The sequence below is a fragment of the Alligator mississippiensis genome, chromosome 3 (genome assembly GCF_030867095.1).
Source record: "Alligator mississippiensis isolate rAllMis1 chromosome 3, rAllMis1, whole genome shotgun sequence".
NCBI classification, from domain to species: Eukaryota; Metazoa; Chordata; order Crocodylia; family Alligatoridae; genus Alligator; species Alligator mississippiensis.
Window position 1 is genome coordinate 128,787,096 of NC_081826.1, and position 19,537 is coordinate 128,806,632.

The following is a 19,537-nucleotide window of genomic DNA, read 5'->3' on the forward strand; positions in this document are numbered from 1 at the left end:
TTACCTGAAGTTGACAATGTCAATAAAGTCTTTTTCATCTGGGTTTTGACAAATAACAAAACAAAGCACCATTGATCAGCAAGGTTCTTTGAGTAGATGTGATAGATTTTATTAGATCAACTGAGTTGTTGGAAAAAAAGTTCTTAGCAAGCTTTCAGGCACAGTCATCCTTCTTCAGGCATAGGGAATCTTGGAGTCTCAGACCAGCAGAGACTCCCTATGCCTGAATAAGGGTGACTGCACCCAAAAGCTTGCTAAGAACTTCTTTCCAACAACTCAGTTGGTCTAAGTAATAAAAGATATCACATCTACTCAAAGAACCTTGTCTGCCTATGGCCTTAGAGCAACAAGACTACAACCAAAAACCAAGCACCATTAATGGTACTTCAGCTTTTTGCAAAACTGAATTACTGGTTGGAGGAGGATTCCAATATTTAACATATCAATTAATAATGCAAGTGATTAAAGCTCCGTGATCTGCAGTGCAGAGAACCCTGTTGTTTTGTAAAGTAATGTGGATATACTGCAAATCTCCATCACCTTGCCCCCACAGCTGCAGATGGCTATGGCTACCACAGTATTAATGCAGATCCACTGAATATAGGAAGAGGTAGAATACCAGGGTCCTGTGCAGGCAGCCTGCAGAGTTGTGTATTTCAAGTAAACTCAAATGAGGAATAATCAGCATTATACAGTCATCTGGAAAAAACAGTTTTGACTGTGACCAGTTATCTACTAAGTTTAATAAAACAACCAGTTACTTGTGAGCAGTCTTTTTCATAAGCCAATTACAGAGAACCAGTCTCATGGGCCACAGAGAAAAAAAGCAAGCGAGCAATCTATTCTAATGGTCAAAGTATAGAGAAAGAATGGAGTCTGCTCTTGCTTTGGGCAGGAAGGAGCTAGAAGCACTAGCACCTATTTGTGCGGCCTTGAAAGAAAGCAAACAACCTCTTTCAAAGATTTGTTCATGGATTGGGCAGCAAGAGGCTCTGTGTAAGCTAGCTGGCTGTCAGCCTTTACTGAGCCATTGCCTTCTTGGCACATCATCAGTGAGGTCTGCATCAGTGAGGGAAGCAAATCTTTAAGTGTACCCAATCCCATAAAAGTATTATAATGGTGTGCTGCCACTTTGTTAGGCCATCTTTCTTTTCTGTTTCAATTCTCATGCATTTTTCACTGCTATTCACTGATACCCAGTATTCTACTACACTGGATAGTGATTTTTTTCAGTTTTATTCTACTGTGGATTCCCTCTGCCTGTATTCTATAATCTGTTTGTCAACCCTGCTCAACAAAGTAGGGCTCCTAAAACATCCCTGTTGTTAAATTTTCACCCCCTTTTTAGTTAAGCGGTTCAAAAGATAATCCTGACTGTTTTGGGGTGTTTTTTTTTCCATAAAACTTGCAGTTGCTAACCTGAACCTCTTGAAAGCAGCAGGTATTGTCTTCAACAGCAGCTGGCATCTCATCTTAGGCTCTCAGCTGAGGCACTACATCAGCATCAGCTGCACTTAAATGCCTTCAAATGACAGAAGAAATAACATGAGCTGAACAAAAATTATGGTGCAAATTCTAAGAAAACTATTTTGAGTGCACATCAACTGAAAGCTGAGAAACCATGCACACAAGTGGCTAGTCTGTCCAAAGCCAGCACATTGAAGAATTTGGTAAGTATAATGTAGTAGTAGTGCCACTGCTGTGTATTATAATCAAGTAAGTTACACTTACATCCTACTTTATGGACAACAAAAGCTAAATCCATATGAACAAACCACATGGTTCATTATGATTATTTGTTTTTAACCCCTGCTTGTTACTCACCAATTCCCAATTTAAAATCTCAGTCCTGTATGGTGTTTAGTACCCTCACTTCCCATTGCAATTAATGGGATTCAAAGGTCTTCATCATGTTGAAGAACCAGACCTTAAATGTGTTGCTGTCACAAGCACTGAATTAGCTGGCAAGCTTCACCATGACTAACACCACCATTTGCTTCATTCTGCCTTTTCAACAAAAGCCCCCACAATCTGAGTGTACAGGCTTATGTTTATTTATAAAGATGACCTTTTATTAAAAATTTCACACAGCCTCCAATATACTAGCTATTAATTATAGCACACTGTACACAAATGATCCTTCACATTTCTTAAGTTTGCCTTCAGCTCTAGATAAAGGCATAATGGAAGCTATGTGTAGGCTGGTAACTAGAAAACACAGTGCTTATAGAAGTACCAGCAGCAGCTCCAAATGTACTTTGGACATGTCTACACTGCAAACTTACCATGCCAGCTATGGGGCCCTCGAACATGGTGCACTGCCCTGCATGGTCTACCTACCAAATTGGAAGCAGCATACTTACATTCATTTGGCACTGCTATTTAGTCTGCCCACAGTGTCATACACACAGGGCTCTACTGCTTCTACTTTTGAGGCAATTCTACATGGAGTTATCAGATATGTTTGAAGGCACCACTGCCTGACAGCAAGTTTGCAGTTTGGACATGTTCTTTATTTCAGGAAAGGAGCCCCTCTCCTTTTAAAGAAAAATTATTTGCTTGCATTTGATGTATCCTCCCTAGATACATTTCTCTAATTGTGAGAGAAGAAATTAGAGGCAGGATGTCAATGCATAGCACACAATGCTGTCTGTCTTGGAAAAACTGTCTACTGCTGTAAAACCTTACACAAGAGGGAAGCAGAATTTTCTTGCATCCGTTCTTACACAGAAATCAGAGATATGACTAATTAGTTACTGGCAATTTAGGAACTTTCCCACAACCATTTTATTTTTGGCTTTCTACATCTAAAGAACAAACATGGAGACCATGTAACCATATACGTATATTTTAAAAATATATAATGGTACCAGCAGAACGCGACTTAAAAAAATTCAAGGTTGTATAAGTTAAGCACTGAAAAAAGAAGCATGCCAGAGTCACCTGTGCATCCTTAATTCAACCCTATGTATATGTATTATAAAAGGGTGTTTAATTACAAGATGGCATATTCCTTTTTTCCATGATCTCTCTGCCTCATTCAGGACCCATAATGGACCTGCCCCTGGGTTGTACATTCAAGGGCTGGGTTATCCTAGCATTACCCACTCTCCCTCCCCCTTGTCTTTTGTATCCTAATTTCTCTCTCCTCCTTATACTCTACTTTTTGCATGTCCTTTCACAGCATCTGATGAAGTGAGCTTCAGTCACTTTGGTGAGCTTTTGTGATCTTTAGCCCACAAAAGCTTATGCTCTCTCTCTCTCTGTCTTATTTAGTTAGTCTATAAAGGTGCATATCTACCCTGCCTTCTGACAGATTTCAGACTAACATCCCTTTATCTGTAGGACCCTGTGCATTTCAGAAGTTGGAAGTTGCTTGAGGCAGGGTGGGCAGGAAGAAATAGTACTGTATCATAATTAAGGCAGCTACTAACCCCTAGTGTAGGTGATTTTGCTTACACAGCTTATTATACTGTGGGAGAGGGTAATGACTCATGCCAACATAGTACTGTTTTGCTCATATAAGCTGCATCTATATTAGCACTTTGCTACCAGAAGTTAACGTAAGCCATGCTTTGAAAACTGTGTTTTATAATGCTAAATATTAGGAAAAACACAGGTTCTAGACATTCCAGATTGGCCTTCAAAATTAGCAGCCCCCTCTGATTTTAACTTCTCAGTCCCTCAGTTATGTACCTGTAAACTGCAAAAGATACTCCTTCATCTCACAGGGGATGCTATACAGTAGTGCTTGGGAAGCCTGGAAATACTGTAGTGATGAACTCTGCAGAAAAGCTTGCATCTCTTGAGTTGGTAGCCTGTCAGCTTTTGTCCTACTTCATAGAGCACTATATTGGACACCAACTAGTCTTCTTTTCATCTTGTTCTGCAATATCAGTTTACAACACTACCTTTAAGTCCAGTTACAAGGAGGTGTAAAACGTATTTCCCCAAATTACCAACATTATAAGTATGAAATTAAGTTATTCACCTGCAACCGAACAGATTTATGGGATGTTAACCCCTGAATGGGCTGATAAATATAAGCAAGAGGCAAGGATTTCTTAGGGTGATGGCTTTTATTGGACCAACTATGTAGTTGGGATAATGTCAGACAAGCTGGCAAATGCAAAACATTCTTTGTCAGGTCTCTGATCACAGGAATCCAGGAACAGCATAGATAAATATACAAATTTGAGCTATAATAACTAAACAGGTTTAGTTCACATATTTTGGTATTTCAGTACAAGTCTGTGTGGCAACTCTTGTTTCGGAACAAAGGTGGCCTATTTCAGAAGTACTTTTTTTTAATCAGTTTGTTAAATTAAACTAAAACACTTATGTTGCAAAGGGTATCTACCCAGCCATTTCCACCAAAATAAAACAGGGTGTGAATTTAAAGCAATTTAATTTATCTGGTGCAAGTTCATGTACGTATAAAACCCAAATACAGTCCTGTACCATCAAGGATCTTTCTGTGAAGAAGTCTGAACAGTTAGTTGCCACTTTACAAAAGCAGTTCAACCTTATACTTGTCAGCACAAACCCTATTGTATCTATTCTTCTTCAAATCAGGGGAACATCAAAGACCAAACATCCAGCCAGGTTACACCCAGAGTGTAGGTGACAAACTCAAGTGAGGGCTAAGAGCAAAATGAAGAAAATGGCCATTAGAAGATCACTGGCACCACTGCTGATCTGAAGAACATGTGGGCCGGGAGCGATCCGGGGCCCTTTTGTGTGCGTGGGCTGTGGCCAGCAGCCCGGGCACGCGGGGTCGGAGAAAACAGGCGACACGCTAGAATTAGTCACGGACGCTTAGTGGTTAATTCAAGATAGTTTACTTACACGGAAGATGGTCGCGGTGTAGGCTGGACAGTTTTCCAGGCACAGCTCCGATTAAATCCTCGTTTGAGGACTACGACAAGCTCGGGTCTCTCCCACGGAGTGGTTGAAGCTCCGTGGATCCTTTTGCGCATAGGGAAAGGGATACGTCCAGGATTGCGAACGGCGACGGGGAGAGGCTAGAGGCTGATCAGACCTCTGTTGCCTGCTCGAAATGCGCTGGGTCTGATAGGCTCCGCAGCGCTTAGAGATCTTCACACAGCGTGAAGATCCCTCTTCCTGGTGTTCGTGGAGTCCTCCAACTTGGGCGGAAACCACTCAAGCTTTTTATACGGCTAGCAAGCCAATCACTAGCCGCCACGTGTGCATATTTTAGAACTAGCCAATAATGTGGCTCGAATTCTAATACAAATGGCGGGAACTCTTTGCAACGAGCATTTCTCAGCTGCAAAAAGAAATGCAGACTGCAAAGAAAGCTACAAATTGGCGGGAAAATAATTTAGCAGTGCCAAAGCACACACAAAACAAAAATCACAACTTTGGGTTGTGACAAAGAAGAGACTGCTTCTTTTGTAATTTTACAATAAAATTCTCCCCTCTCAAACTTAACACAAAAATATATTGTGTGTGGAAGGTGTAGTGTTAAGGTTTCATCAGCAGAATTTGAGATAGCAATTTTGCTCATCATGAGGGTTATGCTGATTACCTCAAACAAGTGCTGGCAGAATGCATGTCATTATATACTTTGTGTGTATACGTGTAGCAGAAAATCTGTTGTAGTAATGTTTCAGAGTTTAAAAAATTGAGACTGTATATTTAAATCACTTTACCTGCAAATCCAATTGCCTTAGTTATCATGAATGCAGTTATATAGAACTCATAGGAAGCTATTAAAACCTCTTGAATAGCTTTGCTACATATTAAAAAAAAAATGACTTTTCAGATTTAGCATCTTGGGTTCTCCCAGGCTTAGAGTTGACTGCTATGTTCCGACAGGGAGCAGAAAACGGCTCTTCCCGATTGTATACAAACTCTTGTTTCTAGAGCTGCAGGAGCTTCAAATATCAAGTTTTAAAGCAGTCATCTTTTTAAGTATAATAAAAAACACTTGCTAGTGCAAAACTCAATCTTGCATATTGCTGAGCAGACATAATTTGGAGTAAATGCACTACATTTGGGGAGAGGTATCCAGAAGTATTTTTACGAACTGGAAAGCAGCCATCTGTTCATGAATAATAGCAGCCTGCCCCCAAGACAAGGTTTCTTTTATGGCTGGGGTAGTTTGGCATGATGTCTTTTGTGTGTAGGTTAGTGAATTATGGCTCACAAATTCACCCCATGTTCATTCTGCCTCTCCTGTACTGGTCATTGATTTCCTGTTTCATCTGTTGGTGGGAAAACCATAAAACAATTGCTTTGGTTTGTAGTACATCCCTCTGCATTTCCTTGCAGGCTAGAGAGTCTCTTTGTTCTTCTCCAGCACTTGCATCGTGATGTTATCCATTAGCTTACTGAAAATCTTGCCCCAGAACTCTGGGGCCATCAGTAAATATTTCACCCATATGCCTGCCTTCCAAGTTTGAAGCCACATCAGAACTTGTAGTCCTACCTGAAAAATAAAATGAAACGCACCCATAGTTGTCAGCTATGAACAGTGTTCTTTAACAAAGGGCCTCTGAAACAGATTCCATCTATGCCAGGACTGCCCATGTGAACTTATTTGCAAAAACTCTTAAGGGCTGGAGAAGTGCCACTGAGCTCCCTTTTCAGAGAAGAACTCCCCGATTTCAATTGGACCTTGGAGGAGAAAACTGTCTAACATGGGAATCACCTTATTTTACTACAGAGGAAGTAGCCAAAGCTGCTGCAAGACAGGTAATCAGGCTAGATATGAGTTGCTTTACCACACAATGAAACCATGCTTCTTGCTGCCTTAAACTCTTTGGTTTTCATGGAAAAATCCCCATTTTGACTTGGTCACATTCTGCAGAAAGTAGAGGGGAGTTTGACTAAGACTAAAAGTACCATCTCCCACAATGGCTCCCACGGAGCAATTACCTCATTTCGCACTTACCCGTCTTGGGCTCCTGTCTCTGATGGAGAATTTATCTTTTCCGCAAAGAATTAAGATTTTGATTGCTTATCACAGATATTTGGCTCTTTGTCTTTTTATGAGCTAGGGTGCACAGGAGTCCAAACAGCTTAAAGAAGGTATTCTCCTTTTGTATCTTTCTTTCTGGGGAGCAGTGCCACTTAAAAGGTTATCTGTTTCGAAGTGGAACCTGTGCCCTGTCAATCACTGACAAATTGGATTCTGCAACCAGGACAGTAAGAAACAGTCAAGCCTCACGGTAGAACAGGGGCGGGCAATTATTTCGAGCAGAGGGCCGCTTACCCAGTATTGGCAGGCTGTTGAGGGCTGCAGGGGTAGCCCCACCCCTTGACAGAGGCCCCACCCCTGGTCACGATCTTGGGACCAATGTTCCAATGTTTTGGGACCAATGTCCCAGGGCCAGCACTGATGGGGCCCAAAGCAGGGCACAGGCTGGCAGAGGTCTGTGGAGGCAGGCTGGGCTGCACCAGCAGGGAGGGGGGAGCTGGCCCGGCTCCATAGAGCCCCTGCGGCTGGGACCCCGCGCTCCTGCCACCCAGCTCTGGGCCCCACCAGCACTGGCCCCAGGACACCCGTGCGGGCCCCATGCTCCTGCTGGCTCCTGCACCTGCTCACTCCCAGTGATCCCCAGCCCTGCGGTACAGGCAGGGGGCAGCGAGCAGCCCTGACCCCCTTTTCCCCTGGCAGGTGCTGAGCACAGGGAAAAGTGGCCCCTCACCTGCCTCATGGCCGGCACTCCCTGCTGCAGCCGCTCGCAGCCCACACAGGGCTGTCCTGAGCAGGCAAATGCAACCCACCGTGGGCTGCGAGTAGCTGCAATGCCACTCAGCACCAGCTTGAAACCTGTCCCCACTGCCAGCCTGGGCCCCATGCTGGCTCCACACTTGCCCATCGGGGCTGCACATGGTGGCAGCAACTGCAGCTCCCCCACTTGCCGGTCCAGGCAGTGTTTGCTGCTGCTGGCTGCCCAGACCTTGTGCACTGGGCAGCCTAGAGGCAGCAGTGCCAGCCTCACCACAGCGTGAGCTCCGGGCAGGCAGCAGCAGCAAAGACTGCCCAACGCGGCAAGTGGGGGGGCTGCAGCTGCTGCCGCCGCGCACAGCCCCGACGGGCGAGCCCAGAGTGCCAGCCACAGGGCAGGGGAAGGGCTGCTTTCCTCCGTGCTGGGAAAGAGCCTGGGGAAAAGCAGTCCCTCACCCACCCCTTGGCTGGTGCTCCCAGCTGCAGCCACTCGCAGCCCACGCAGGGCTGTCCTGAGCAGGCACAGGCAGCCACAGGCAGGCTGCAAGTAGCTGCAGTGCAGGGCACTGGCCACGTGGTGGGCAAGGGGCCACTTTCTCCCCGTGCTCAGCTCAGGTCCTCCCCTGCCTTCCCCAACCCCTCACCTGAGTTTCCGACGCGGTGCAGCCATGTGGTCCCAGGCCAGAAGACCCTGTTGGGGCTTCCAGCTGGGGGGGCAGGGCCGGGCGGGCCCTGCTGTTGTGGGAGCCTGCCCGGCTTCCCTCCCGTGTCCTACTGCCCCTTGGTCTAACCAAGGGCAGATAAATATTAATTTTCTACATTTTTTAGGGTCCCGCAGGCCGTATTTTGCCTACCCCTGCAGTAGAATATGCAGAACTTGTTAAAAAAAAAATCCAATTCTATGTAGAGGTACCTTTGTAAATCTACCTCACTGGAAGATAGAAAATAATCATCTTTTTGAACAGTTATAATCCAAAACTTACACAAATGAGGGAACTCACCACTGTTACTTTTAATCACTTTCAAACATCTCCAATGCAAAATAATCTGACATCAGCTAAGACTAAGCTCACCATCAAGTTAAGGCATTTTTGGGAGCTCTAGATCAAATTCAGTGCCAGTCAGTAATGTCAGCAGCAATTAATTGTACAATATTGACTACATAATCACAGTTTCAGTTTTTAATTAATCATTTTGCAAATCAATCTACCTTAAGTATTTATTCAGCCCAGTACTGAGGGGCTGAAACATGGGGTAAGGGCAAGAATGGGAAATGTTAATTTATATAGAGTAGGTCATAAACAGAGATAAAGGAATTGATCTTCAGGAGTGGTAGCACAGAACTCTGCCATCCGAGCTGGAAGTGAATCTCTGTGAGGTAGTAGCAGTAGTAGGTTCTTACTCATGTACAGCAGCTGTTGGAAGGTCATGACATACTGAGCCTGCGTGGATCTATGCTCTTGTTTTGCAAAGAAGCCAGGTAAGTATTTTAATAAGTAAGCACAACAGTTTTTAAGAAAGTATCAGGATGCTAGTTTCCGCTGTACTCCCTTGTCTTCCTGGAGTGCTCCTCAGAGGATGAAGAGACATGGATTTAAAGCCCTTAACTGAAGAGGCAAGCCACCAAATCTCTCACCAAGTTTTGCATATTCTACAGTGGGTCCTAGCTGTCTCTCAACAATCCAGTTGTAGAATCCCAATAGTCAATGAATGGCAGGGTAGTGGCTTCACTTTCTGAAGCAGAGGAATGTCCAGCCTTTTTCTCCAGAAAGAAAAAATATAAAATAGTAAGGTATTTGCTCTCAAATATCTCCTAGGCATCTGTGCTAAACAAACATTAAAAAGACAGAAAAATCAAACTGTTGAGTTGCTACTACTGGCTCATTACCTGTGAGGATCTAATTCCTCTGTTATCAACAGAGCTTTTCAAGGAAAGAGACAGCAGCACCTGTATTTGTGAATGCACACTTTTATTAAAAAGGTAAAAATCAGAACTTGTGCATCTACTTTAATTATTGTGAAAAAACATTCAAACAAAGTTCTGGTTCTGCCTTTTACAAAAAAATAAATTATATTCAACCAGCCAGTAACTGCCTAGATTTCCAAGTTAGGAGAAAATACAGGTCTCCCTCTCCTTGGTGTATTTCAATACTATATGATGTTTAAAATGACACTTCAAAACATTATTCTGATTATACTAAGCTTGTCTGAAAGAAATACAACGGTAGTCACTTTCCAAAACGTAAGCAAGCTTTATACCGCACAAAATTGAGAATGAAACTTCATTTAAAAAGTTTTGAAATCTTTAAAGACACATTTGGAAAACTCTAGTATAAGTAGTAGCTAATCTGAAAAAAATTGAAGTTAGGATGTTAAAAAGTAACTTGATTTCCTTCATTTAATATTTTAAAAGTGGCGTGTGCCCTATTTCTAGAGTACGTGAGCATCATGTTCTCTATCTCTTTAGGGGAGGAAGGATGGTCTTGTGGTTCAGGCATAAGACTAGGAGTCAGGAGATTGAGGTTCTATTCCTGGATCTCCCACAGCCTTGCTGCACGACTTTGCTCAAAGTCACCCATCACCTCTTTGTACTGAAATTGCTGAGTTAGGGATAATATTACCTCAGAGCAATAATATGACACTAAATTAATATTTGGGCAGTGTGGTGAGAGCATCAAAGATGTTATAAATGCACATGCTATTACAACGATATTATTTAGTTAGATCCTTTTATACAATTGTACAGAGAGGTAAAACTGTCTAGTGGTTTAAGTACAAAACTAGAAAAGCTGCCCAGGGCCCTCCAAGGACTCAGAATTCCCTAACATTCACTTTAAAAATTTGGTGTCTTAGGTTTTAGACATCAGGGCCCACTCTTGCTGTTATTGTGAATCAGCTGTTTTATATAAACAAAGACAGAAAACATTCTAGTAAAATAGAAAATAGAAAACATTCTAGCAAAATAGATTTGCACCCTATAACCTAACTCAGTGGTTTTCAACCTGTGGTCCACGGACCCCTGGGGGGGTCTGCAGACTGTCTGAGGGGTCTGCAAAAGATGACTACAATCAATCAAAAGTATGTGAATACCCACACTTACAATACAAAACGGTCTGCACCTCCATTCAAAATTTCCAAAGGCGCCCACACCTCCATTTGAAATTTTTTAGGGGTCTGCAAATGAAAAAAAAGGTTGAAAACCACTGAATCATAGATGTACTGCATTATTATTTAGTTAGGCATTAAGATGCAATTCTACCCTGCTTTCTGCCAAACTGCAGACTAACACGGCCAATGACCTCTCTCTCAAAAGATTAAAACATCCATCCAATAAGCTACAGTAAATGTTCTGTATTTACTAAAGAGTGTGTTTACTTCAATCCTGGGAACTATTTTACCTCAATCAAACATTTCAGATTCTAATGGTGAGCAAATCCTCCCTTTTGCAGCATGCCTTAGCATCAGCAAAAAAGCAGGGCTTTTTTTTTTTTTTTTAAATCTCCCTAGCTATATATAGAGTTGATTATGATACGTTAGCCCACCAGTCCCGCTGTTGCTGTCTGCAAGCTTTAGCTCTTCAGAGTAATCCAGTGCAGCAGCAGGGCTTTTGAGGCATTACAGGGGGGCGGGGGAGGGGAGTGACCTTAGAATACCTTTGAGACGCATTGAGCAAGTTTTATATAAACCAGGCACACTGTCCTGAGGTGACACTGACAGCGAAGCAAAGGAACAGGCTCCTAACAACTAGTTAGTCCAAAGCAAGAGGGCCCTTTAGCCCACAGTATAATTTAGATAAATGAAATTCGGGACTGCAACTGCCTAACTTAAGCCAGACACATTCATCCTGCGTCTCCCTCTGCACCTTCTTGCTTACCACTCCCCCCACCCTTGCTTTTTGTAGCTTCCCAATAAAGTCCTATTTTTACCTCCACCCCCTCTCCCAGGAGCACATGCCTCCCCTGGCAGTGGAGGGTGTGGGTGGTGCCCGCCTCTGCACCTCCTACCAGCCTCCCCTCCAAATGCCTTGCATCAACATCCTCCCACCAAAAGCTGCTCCGGGCAGCTAACAAGCAGGCATAACAAGCACCTCTGGCAACTGCCCTCCTGGCAGACTACTGCCCTAGCTCCACTACTAACCCAGAAACTGCACTGCCTACCCCCTGCTATACACTGGTGCCCCCCCCCATACAGCACCTATGCACTGTGTGCCCCCCACAGTACAGATGCCTCCTCTCCATACAACCCCCTGATTCACTGCATACCTCCCCCCAGTGCACTGGTGCCCCCCATACACTGCATACCTCCAATACACTGCATACCTCCCCCAGTGCACTATACAACCCCCAATGCGCTGCTTGCCTCCCCGCAGTGCACTGGTGCTCCTATACAACCCCCAATGCATTCCATACCTCCCCCCCAGCGCACTGGTACCCCCATACAACCCCCGATGCGATGCATACCTCCCCCAGGGCAGTGGTACCCCCCATAAAACCCCCGATGCACTGCGTGCCCCTCCCCCGCGCGAGCCCCCCGTCCAGCGTCCCACAGCTCCCCCCCACACCAACAAGCCCTGGGACCGAGGGCGGGAGCGAGGGGGGAAGCAGGGGAGATCCCACGCGGACAACCCCCAGCGGCAGCCAATCCGAGAGCCGCGTGGCGCCCGGAGGGGGCGGGACAGCGCCCTAGCGTTCGGTGAGAAGCGGAGGGGAGGGGGAAGGCGAGAGGAAGGCCGAGCGGGGGGCATGATGGGAGTTGTAGTTCCCCCCTCTGCTGTAGCCATTTTGTGGCGAGGGGGAAACTACAAGTTTCCCCACAGGCCGAGGGCAATTCTCCGGCCTGCCAAGCCAGGCCAGGCGCCGCGGGGCTTGTGTGGCGCGGAGCGGGGGGGAGGGGTTGGGCCTAAAGGGCTCTAGCAGAGGAGCTGCGGTGAAGGGGGCGACGGGGGGTGGACGAGCGTGCGGCGCGCTTAGGCACCGTGGCTAAATTCCCCCGCTGAGAAGGGAGTGGGGGAGCGGCGTCGCTAGCCTTTGCGGCTGGCGGGGAGGGCAGGAGTTGCGCGGTGAGCCCTAAAGGGGGCTTGTAAAAAAAGATCAGGTCCATTTAAAGTTGCTGCTGGAGGGCGGCTCGGTTCGCATTGGCGCGGGGGGAGCGGCGGGCGCGCGCACACACACACACACGCACACGGGCGGGCACGGACGCACACACAACACACACACACAATCGGTGCGTGCAGCAGCAGCCGCCGCCGCCGGAGTTGTCTGCGCTGCTTCTTCCCCTGCTGCAGCCGCAGCAGCAGCGCGAGTGTTGACTTCCAGCCTCCTTTATTTATTTCCTCCCGGCCGTCCCTTCCCTGGCCCAAGATGTAACTACAGCTCAGACACTACGGACCCGCAGATCGCTGCCGAGGCGGCTTTGGCAGAGGAGAGAGAGGAAACCCCCTTCCCCAAAAGGGGGATCTCAAGGGCGTCGGGGTGCTCTTTTCTCCCTCCCCCCGCGCGTCTCTTCAGGGGGAGCCTCTCTCCATGATGAATGTTTCACTCAAGTGATTATTTTGGGGGTGCTTTGCTTTGCATTCGCCTCTCTCTTTTATTATTATTATTATTATTATTATTATAATTATTATTATTATTATTTTCCCCCTTCCTTTCCCCACCGCCACCTCTCGGATTTATTGCTAGGAGAATCGCATTGTGAGGCGAAGAAAGTCGGATTACAAGAGACCACTACCAGCCAACAGCACCCACCCAGGATTTTTTTTTGTCGGTGGTTTTTTTTTAATTATTATTGTTATTATATTATTATTATTATTTTTTATTTTTAACACCTTGTCGCGGCTTTAATTCATGAAGCAATCGTCCCCTTTTGCCATCAGCATTTGGATACCAGAATGAGCAAAGAAAGACCCAAGAGGAATATCATTCAAAAGAAATACGTAAGTGGCCGTAACAATCTCTCGTTTGAGTCCCAGGTTTCGGAAATGGCAGTGAATGTCAAGTTTCGGGCTCATCCTTGCAGCCACCAGGCTTTGAAACAGATGTCTGCTAATGCTGATGGATTGATTTATTTGTTTGTGTATGTATTTAATATATTTATTTATCCCCCAAGGTGCTGGGCAGTTTCAGGGCCTCTCTTTATTTTTAATTGCAAAGCCTTGTCCTGCCCGGTGCAGATGGGTAGAGCGATATCTCGAGTGAATAAATGTATTGACCTCAAATGACACAATCATAATCTAGTTTTAGGTGAAAGGCAGGGAGGGGGGGGGGGAGGGAGGGAGGGAGGGAGAGGGGGGTGGGGGGGGGATGCTGCTGCCGTCGTGTAACTACAAACTGCGTTTTCCAGCAGCTTTCTGCAGATTGCACTTTGCAGGCAAAAAAGAGAGAGAGAGAGAAAAAAAAAAAGCCTTTTGCATGGAGGAGTAAGGGGCTATTCCTGCCGGGGTTGTGGGAAGCCCTTTAAGTTAGGATCCAGTGTCTGGTTATGGCGAGCTCGTTTCTTGCACGACCACATCACATCTCACGGATGTGATCCCTCGCTCCTCCGGCCGGCAGCAGAACCCGAGCCGGCCGGGGATCGTGTTACAGGGAATGCGTGCGTTGGGATTGACTTGAATAATGGGGAAATAGCTTTAAAAAAGAAAAATGATGGCGATGCCTTGAAATTTTAGAAGAATACGGTCCAGTCCAGGCTGCACAGCATTGTGTGTGTCTCTCTTCCTGCTTCTTTTTGTTTTTAATTCAACCGCTTAACCAATCCCTTGTAATTGTCTAATCCTTTAAACGTATAAATGTGCAGAGGTAGTTGGATTTTTTGTGCGTGCTCCAGCTCCGTTTTGATTGGCATGGGGGAGTTTTGGGGAGAAAACTGAGGGGGGGGGGGTATCCAAATAGGCAGGCGATCGCAGAATGATTTCTCTCTTTTTTTTTTTTTCCAGCTGTATGTTTAAAATGAAAGGTTTCATTTTGTTTGGGGGAGGGGGGAGACTTGCTTTGGGGTATAGTGAATATAACACTTTAAACTACAACTTTTTTTTTTTAATAAAGATATTTTGGTTGGTGGTGACTTCGCCCCCCGGGGGATGTTTCTAAAAGGAGGGGGGGTGACCTTCGGGACACTTTCTCTCCCTTCTAGAAATAGATTTCCTAAAACCTGCCGCTGGCTTCCGCCGCCTGCTTCTCTCGGGGGTTGACTCTTGCAAAGCTGAAGGCAGAGGAGAGCGAGGTGAAATGGACAGCCCCCCCCTTCCCCCCTCCAAGCTGCTTTTCCCCCCGAATTTCTGAATTAAAATACATCCGCATTGCAGAGGAATTGGGAGGCTGAAGCCGACTAGTTTAAAGTCTTGCAATCCAGACGGGAACGGCGCGTGTTGCCTTAAGACTTTCCCCCACCAGACGGGCACGTTTCTGGGAGACAAAGCAGAAGGGGGTGCGGGAGGGGGGGGTACGATCGGCGCTGGTCATGACAAATGAACATACCCCCCTCCCCTAGGATTTTTTATTATCATCATTATTATTATTATTATTATTATTATTATTATTTAAAAGCCCCCCCAGCTCCGGGCTGGTGAACAATGCAGCCTCAGTCTGGCCGCTGCCCCTTAGAGATTTAGTAAAACTACTGTCAGCTCCGCAGGTACGAGATGCCCCTGCAAGCAGGAGTGGGGAGACAATGTCTCCTTGTGTTCCCGAGTTGAACTTCGTGGAGTGGCTGGAGGGGAAGGGCTCTGTGTTGGGGAGGGGGGGAGGCTCCTGCCAGGTTTCTCGGAGGGGAGGGGAGGGGGGGTTGGTGCACTGATGCAGCGAGTAGCATGAATCGACGCAACCATGGCTGCTGCGGCGGCGGTGGCGGCTGGTGCTGGTGCAGGCAGCGGCGTGGGCCGGCCCGGCGCGCTTCCCCGGCGTCCTCTGCAGCAACAGGTTAAGCGGCGTGTCAGCGCGAGCCCCTGGGTTCCCGGCCATTCAGCCCAGCCGGGGCCAGGGGCTTGTTGTGCTTGTGACGTCACAAAGGGAAGGGCCTGGGCTCTGTGGAATCTTCGTCGTCTCAAGGTTCTAGTTCCACACCCCCCCCGCGTGACGTCAAACGTGAGGCGGGCCGCGTGTGCCGGGGAGCGGGGGCGGGGAATGCAGCTCTGGCACTGGCCTCACTGCCCAGGTGAGCAGGTGGAGCAGGTACTGAGCTCGCATCCCCTTCCTCTGCCCTCCCTTGGAGGGGGTGGCATCATGCAGCTCCCCGGCCTGAAGGAGAGCATCCTACCTCTTTAGGTAGGAGGCACTGCTTCCCTCTGATGGCAGTCATTTGCCCTTTAAGAAGGAAGGGTTAGTCATTTTTCTCTTCCCCCTGCGTGGGATGTCACTTAGCACCTTAAGGCGGCAGAGAGTGAGTGGGTAGATGCGTCCTTGCGTGTAGCGGTGGTACTGGGGTGGGCTGATTGGCAAATAGGACGTGACTGACACCTTCCCTCTGACCTTTTGAAGTTTTGCAGCGTCACAGCAGAGCATTCTGGGCAGCCTCTTTCCCCTGACGAGCATAAATGTGCACCCACACAAGTCTTTTGCATGCGCACTTCAGCCCCAGGCAGGATCCCGCACACCGGATTTCAACCACAGCTTTCAGAAATCGTTCCTGGTTCTCATCCTTCTTGCCTTTCTGGTTCTCGGCCTCTTGCCGCCACTCTTTTTTTGCAAAGGTAGTCTGTGCATAGACTTGCACCTCCCCCGCACCTCTTTCTTTTTAGCTGATCTTTTTTTTTCACCTTTTCCTCCCACCCAAACCTCCTTCCTTCTCTTGCATGTTGCAGATGCATAATAGGTTTTATTTCATACTACAGTGCTTGGATGTTTCAAGATGCTTCTGGTGAACCTTTAATTTGTTTTTGAGGTTTTTCCTAGTTTAGATGAACTAGAAAATTTTGCTTCTGAAAGCTCATAGTCTTTTGAAAAGGTATCCTCAATGTAGTTATTTATTTATTTATCTATTTATTTTTCCTGTCTTAAGTGGTCTCCAGGTCTCTGTATGGAAGAGCTGGCATTTAAGGACTCCTGCGGAGTTACTGTACTGGAACAGAACAATGGTCCACCTAGTGTCATACATTGACCATATTACTGCCTGCATGTGATGCTTACAGAAAGCATAGATTAGAAGTAAGGAAATGTGATTCTCTTATACCAGTGAATGGCATAGCATAATAAGGAATAAGAGGTCAAGTAATAGTCCAGTCAGCAAAAAAAAAAAAAAAAATGTGCAGCGTAGGCTGCAGCTATCAGAGGACTCAGCTGCAAAGGCTGTCACAATATAGTGCATGCCTTCATGAATGCTAAAAAGTAAAATGTATCCTAAAAACAAAAAAGCCCCAGAGAACAATAGGCTATAACACCATATGTTAAAGCTACTTCCTTGAGCCTTGACTTTTGTTTTGTGAATAATTGTAATAAAAGTTCATTTAAACTTCTAACACATTATCATCAGAAATGATAATCCAAGAACAAGGAAGTGTGCATGTCTTTCTCATGCATTTTTAAATGCTTTTGCTTAATTTTTAAAAGAACCATGTCTGATCTGACTCATACAAATCTTTCTCACTTCTCCCTTCACCCTCCTTCTCAAACATCTTTACATATCAAATATTGCCTTTTGGCTCAAACCTCAGGAAACTGACAGCTTTGGAAGGCATCAGCTGAGAAGCCAGACTGCATTCAGTATGCCCTTGGAATTAACAGTTCTTAAATAACAGGCTTTGAAGTCTTAAGGATAATTTCATAGGCACACTTTTCTGCCTGTATTTGTGATACCTTCTAGCAAATCCTCCGTTAGTTCTGGTTTTTAGTTTCTGAAGTAACAAATTTGGATATTATAGTAAAATACCTGTATAGTTCTGCCATGGTAGCAGATGGCAAACTATAATTAAGTAGTAATGACACCACTGCCTCCTTGCGCTATTTGTTTTCCTGTCCTTGCAGGGGTAAAAGTGTGGTTGCTTGTCTTAAAAAGACATAGTCCACTGAAGGACTGCCTAGACTTGTCAAATCAGGAGTGCAGGGCCTAAAAACATTAGTGTATTGTATGTGCCTTAAAAGAAACAGATGCTGCAGTTTATAAATAATGCTTGGTATGCTGGCAGCTTCCAGCCAGGATCTGAAAGAGCTTTACCTTCATAGAAATACAATAAAATGTTATAAAATCTTCCGTATCATTATGAGATCAGTAGAAAGGAAATTGCTTTGCTCATCCTTAAAATGTAGCCTTTTCTCTAGTTTGGATCCCAGTATCTGCATAATAACGCACAGTAGCACTAGGGAATTTGAGTGGAGTTGTGCACCAGAACCCACTGAAACTCCACTTTCTGTTTTCGTAATTTCCCCTTGGTGTGGGATTTTGGCAAGGAGAGGAGTATGGCAGTCTTTCATCCAACTGCTATGAGTTTTGTAATATTTGTTAAATGAGTAGGACCTCTGAGTAGTCTCCCATCTAAAAGAGGACCTGGACTTGTTCGGTGTGAAGTTGGAGAGAGCAACACCGTCTTCTGAATTTTTGGCACCATATTTGGTCTTGAATAGTTGCTCTTCTTGGGTGAGTATTGGAGGACGACTCTCACAAATAAGGGTGATTTTCATCCCTATGGCCTTTAGGGATGCAGAGGAAGCTCCTTCAACTGTTTTACCAGTGCTGTGTCTCATCTGTGTGCCAGGCTGGTGGGATTATGTTGATTAGTGGTTCCTGTGTAGAGCCCTTGGTTATTACTGTTTGTTTACACAGGGCTGTAGTTATTCTGGTTTCTCTGCTGGAGCCTCTCTTTGTTTTGGAGCCTTTCAAGTTCTGAGGGATAGGCCTGCTCCAGCACCTTTTTTGGCAAAATAACGCACTTGTCAAGTTTTGTAACCTCTTCATTCTTTCGTGCACGTGGCTGAGTCTGGGGTCCTGACAGGTCTCTTAGGGCTCATCATTGTATAACAGTTGTCTACAAGCTTGTGTATAACTCATGAAACTAATGAAGTGGCAGTGTACTTGAATGAGAGATGACATCAAGATGTACTTTTCCTGTTGCTTTCCATTATGTCTGGAAGAACTCATACGGAGGAGTCTAGTGGACTCTTACTTTATCAATCCTAATGGACCAGAAGCAAAAGGTCTATATAAAACACCTTCCGGAATTAACAGTAATGAAACAAGACCATTACAAATGGTTCATAATTTTTTAGTGTTCTTTGGGTACTTTTTACTGCCTAATAGTGAGGCTTGACGAGCCTACTAAGTTAGTGTTAAATGTACAGTGCCTTATCCACTTCTCCCCCCCCCCCCCCCCCCGGAAGAGTGGACTTCTATTTTAATACTCTGTCAAAGTGCAATGCAAAGATTAACTGATCTTATGATGAGATGCGGGGGAGCATCTTATATATTTTATTGTTTTGTGAAACACAGTGGTCTAAATTACTTGCCAAAAGCAAAACATATCAATGGCAGAACTAATCTTCAGTGTTCCTGGCTTCTACTCCTGTTCTCTGTTCTATGGATTTCAATACCTTGCTGCGGTACATAAATAGCATCAGCCCTAAAAGAAGTACTTCACATTGATTCAGATTTCCCCCTTCAGACTTCTTTCTCTAAAGGGTTGCAGCCCCACTGCCTCTGTTGTAAACCTCTTCTAATGTAATTGTTCACCTTGGTATTTCTTTCAGCTTTAAGGCTGCACTTAAGAATTTATGCAACTTGTTCCTTTGAAAGAAGACATGCTGTGGCTCATACAGGTGTGGAGACTTAGTTGTGGGAGTGCTACATTAGGCAGATTTCTCTTGATGTCATGCTTTGAAGCAAAGGGAACTGTTGGTTTAAAACTCAAAATTTGAA

The 19,537-nt window shown here is 45.4% G+C and overlaps 1 protein-coding gene and 1 long non-coding RNA gene across 3 annotated transcripts in view; one reads left to right on the forward strand and one right to left on the reverse strand.

Annotated features, from left to right (window-relative positions):
• Positions 1 to 8,687: 8,687 nt before the first annotated feature.
• Positions 8,688 to 11,619, reverse strand: LOC109285924 (uncharacterized). Of its 2 annotated transcripts, XR_009460863.1 has the most exons (3): positions 11,242 to 11,619; positions 10,800 to 10,873; positions 8,688 to 9,461 (listed from the first exon to the last, which is right to left on the reverse strand). It is a non-coding gene; the product is annotated as an uncharacterized LOC109285924 (long non-coding RNA). The 2 variants fall into 2 exon arrangements; XR_002093819.2 differs by having other exon boundaries at positions 10,800 to 11,619.
• A 1,184-nt stretch (positions 11,620 to 12,803) lies between these two features.
• JARID2 (jumonji and AT-rich interaction domain containing 2) overlaps positions 12,804 to 19,537 on the forward strand; it is a 310,435-nt gene continuing 303,701 nt past the window's right edge. Inside the window, exon 1 of the mRNA XM_059724397.1 lies at positions 12,804 to 13,631. Within this exon, the coding sequence (XP_059580380.1) occupies positions 13,587 to 13,631 (45 nt within the window). The 5' untranslated portion in view covers positions 12,804 to 13,586. The remainder of the gene's footprint in view (positions 13,632 to 19,537) is intronic.